The following is a 4395-nucleotide window of genomic DNA, read 5'->3' on the forward strand; positions in this document are numbered from 1 at the left end:
TCTTTTTCTTCATATTCCTCCTTTTGTCGTCGATCATTGACAGTAGCTACCAATACACTTGTTACAAAATCTGGATCAGCTAAATATTCTTTACTTTTCAAAATGATCGTTTTCAGATCCGCTACAGTAGCTTTTTGAGGTAATACTTCGCCAATTTCTTGGGCAACAATAATAAGATCTTCCTTTTTAAATCCTTTTGATGCTAAAAACATTTTTCAAATCAGAAGTAGCGTATCAACCGTCCTGTCGCGGACGCCACAAAATGTCGTTAATAAGTGAAAATAAATAATGCGGACGCCTTTTAAATAAAATCAATCAAATGAACTACAAGTTCTACAGATGAATGACAACAATTATAAAACTTTAATCTTTTAATAACAAATAATTTAGCATCAAAAACGGATTCTAAAAATTATAATTCTAAATTACAACAAAAAAAGAACAACAACAAAACTATCTCAAGTTGCCACGCAACCTAAAGTGAAATATTAAAACAAATAAATCTAAAGAAAATTAAAGGTGGCGCTTCGGTCAAATATACATACGCTAATGACTTAAAATCTTAAACAGCTTTTGAGTTGGCGTCTGCTCGCTAATTTATGTCTGTAATCACTTAACATCACTTAAATTCTTTAAATGTTTTAAAGTATTAACGTTTTTTTAAATCGAATTAAAATATTAGTTTCATTTAGAGTAATCTTTTTAGATGATTTTTTAAATGAGTTTTATCAAATATATCTTATGAAGCCGCTCTATCATGTTTCAAAAAAATGTTTCAGTTGAATCAGGGAACAGACTTTTTATTGTTCAATTAAGCAGAAACCAGTAGTTAGATCGAGTTCTGTCTGAAATACATAAGGGTCCTTATTTGCCTTCTTATCAAACCATTACTATTATAAAAAATATTATCTTTTCATTAAAGCATATAATGAATTTATAAAAATTTTCAATAAAACTTTTATGCTTGTTCAAGTCTTTCAACCTCATTATAATGTAAAAAATGCTACATCGTAAAATTAAAAAATTATAACCAGATATGAGAATAAGTTAATGAAACTTTTATTTTCAAATTTTACATTTGACATGATCAAATAAACGAATAAAATTGATTAAAGGAATAAAATAATGATATCAAAAGAGGAGATAAAGCAGAAACGATACACAACAACAAATAAAATGGCCACGATTTGAGGAGAAACTTGCTTGCCTAACCGACATTTGATTCCGACAAACGATATCGCCTTGTCGGATACGACATAATCGTTATCGTATCGGTGAGTGAAAAAGCACTCTGTTGCTGACCATGTATTTTACTTGACTCTATGTCGTTCACCGACAATCGGATCCGTTTTGTCGTTATCGTGTCGTGTAATGAAAAAGCGCCCTTAGGGTCTTGGAAGTGTTCGAACTTCCAACCTACATGCAGCAGACCAGAGAGTCTTGACAACTTGATGCAATATCAAAGTAAATCAAGATTTTCCAACTACTAGTCAACTCAGTATAGATGTATATTTTATTCTCTTTTCTTTTTGTGATACCTTTTTGTAAATTTCACTTTTACTTTCTTATCGGCGGGCACTGAACTTCTACATTTCGGAAGAACCGGAAGTGTTGTTCAAATGATCAATACTTCCGGCATTAACGATACTCGATGGGGACGTATGAACCTAAGTCACGGTGGCGAGAAAAATGATCCACGTCACATTGCCATAGATTCGTGATGAAAACATCCATGCTCTGAGAGGGATTCGAACTGACAACCATTTGCTTCGCAATCAGCTGACATCTCGGTCGCAATTGTGTTATTAAGCTTTTAATTTTACAAACAAACAAAATTTTAGTTACTTTTTATTAAATAATTACAATTTTTTCTCCCATATAAAACTAAAATAAATTAATTAAATCTAATAAATGAATTCATATTTGGAAAAACTGTATTGACATCAAATATCATCCGCTACACCTTTGTATTTGAACATTTGAATGGGTGAATAAAAAAGTAATTTATGAACGATTAAAAATTTGAACGAGTTATTGGGAGAGTGTGAACTAATTAATAGGAATTGAATAAAAAAAGAGTTCTGGGGTAAACTATATACTATTCTAACCGTTCTAAGATCCTTGAACTTTCAGTAATGTGGTGTCCCGCAGTGGACTGATCGTTAAGACACGGTTCCCAGCAGATCACCCAAGTCAAGCATCACTGGCTGCGGTCAGTGTGCGGGTGGATGATCACTTGGATCAGTCTGCGTAGGGACCGAGGGTGTGCGGTATGGGTCCTTGCTAAACTGTGCTACCGTAAAGTGCTCGACTTCGCGCGCAGGTCGTCGGGCTACCGAAGCGGGGGTGCCACCCCCTCCGCAGAGGATCAAAATTGTGATGGCATGTCTTCGGATCATCCTCAGGGATGTTTCCCAGACCGTCGCCAATAGCCCATTGTGCAGCTCTAGTGCGACGTAAATTAACAACTTCAGTAATGTGGTTATAATTTTAAAACCAACCCAGTTTGATTCACTCAAACTTCGAACTCGAAACACTCTGGGATGATTTTTGTTGAATTATGAGTCATTAGGTTGTCTTTATAAAACAAACCCAATCAGAAATTATCGCAACACATTTTAGAATTGTAGATTCTAAAAAAGTTGAATTGGTTAAAACTGAAGTGACTGAACTAAATCCAAATATTTCAGACAATTATTGTACTTTTTTGGCGCGAAGAATTTCAAAATATCTTTCGTTTCCATGCTGATGTGTTGTTGTATGTCTTACTTTGAAAAATAGGTAGTTGAATTCCAATGTTAATTTTTTCAATTTCAAAAAAATATTAAAATAACATACTCTAAAAGACTCCCGGTGGCTGAGTGGTCCTGGGTTCGATCCTCGGGCCGGGCAAGGTTGAGTCAGCCTTTCATCCCTTCAGTCGGTCGATATATGAGTACCAAGCATGTTCGGGAACTAAACTCTGGGGGTTCCGCGTTCGGCTGACCACCTAATCGGCTGACCACCTCCTGTACTCCAGAGACCAAGGTCAAGAAAACTGAGATGGGCACAGTAGGCCTTGGCTCTCTATGGGCTGTCACGCCACTGAGTTTAGTTTAGTAAGTTTAGTTTAGTAACATACTCTAAAATATTACTTTCCCATTTTTGCAACACTATTTATTATAACTTTCCTATTTTATACCATTTTTAAATAAGATTATTCTATTTTCATGCTAATGATTTCTGTACTGTTATTGTTAAAAATTTCCAATTTCATATTTCCGCTCTTATTAATTATGTATTTTAAAATGCATCAATGCAACTTCACTATAAATCACTGAAAAACTTGCATTCATTTTCCAATAAGCATTTAAATGTTTCTCTTCTAAATATATTTTCGAACTAAGGTTAAACATTATTTAGACTAACAAGTTCAATATTTCTTCTGAAAAGAAGAAATATTGAACTTGTTAGTCTAACTAGTTAGAAACATAATCAATGTTTTCGAATGGTTTATACTTAGTTGTTGAAGTAGTCTTTGCAGTGAGTTTTTTTTTTTCTTGGTGATATTAGTTATGATATTTAACTGTGTAGAAAAAAAATATTTTTTTTTTAAACGGATAATAAATCTTTATAGATTATTAGTTAAAATAAATTAAAGTTTTAATATTTTTTTCGGATTATTTATCTTTAAGATAGAATCTTCTTTAATAATACGACATGTCTGTTATCCAATATGACACGCGAATCTAGGTAAAAAAAAGGTCAAGGAGGAAAACTTTCATGATGCAGGCAATTCAGCTTCTTCTACAATTTATAGTTTTTTATTGTTAATGTTTACTAATAAGTTCTTGTTGTTGTTGTTGTTAATTTACGTCGCACTAGAGCTGCACAATGGGCTATTGGCGACGGTCTGGGAAACATCCCGGAGGATGATCCGAAGACATGCCATCACAATTTTGATCCTCTGCGGAGGGGATGGCACCCCCGCTTCGGTAGCCCAACGACCTGCGCGCGAAAATAAGTTCTTATATAACTGTAAATAACAATAAAAAAATAAAAAATATTAAAAATTATTTTTAAATTTTTTTTTTGCACATTAGTTATTCTTTCATAATGCAGTCATTTTGACTGATTTAAGGCAATATAGGTATATACTACGCATCAGACTTTCAAGTGTGAAGCAAAACGAGTTTTTAAGAGTTCACCCCTTCAGTATCAACTGAATTAAATATGATTTGTCATGATGCAGCAGCTGACTGATGATAGTCACAATCAAGTGACCTTCTCCCTTCCTTTAGTGGGGGGGGGGGATGGNGGGGGGGGGGGGGGATGGTGCATAAAAAAAGCCTCTTTCGGCAGTATCTTTATTAAAGCTCCAAGTATTGATGGGGTTTTACCATATAATATATTAAA

General features: G+C 34.0%; 1 protein-coding gene across 1 annotated transcript; it reads right to left on the bottom strand.

The window, feature by feature from the left end:
* LOC139425780 (uncharacterized) lies at positions 1-560 on the bottom strand (the record flags this gene model as incomplete). Its single annotated transcript, XM_071181723.1, is given in 1 exon segment — positions 1-560. A coding segment is annotated over 1 exon segment (212 nt), but the record flags the coding sequence as incomplete, so codon positions are not given.
* Positions 561-4395: the final 3835 nt, after the last annotated feature.

Source organism: Parasteatoda tepidariorum, chromosome 6 (assembly GCF_043381705.1).
Source record: "Parasteatoda tepidariorum isolate YZ-2023 chromosome 6, CAS_Ptep_4.0, whole genome shotgun sequence".
Classification (NCBI taxonomy): domain Eukaryota; kingdom Metazoa; phylum Arthropoda; class Arachnida; order Araneae; family Theridiidae; genus Parasteatoda; species Parasteatoda tepidariorum.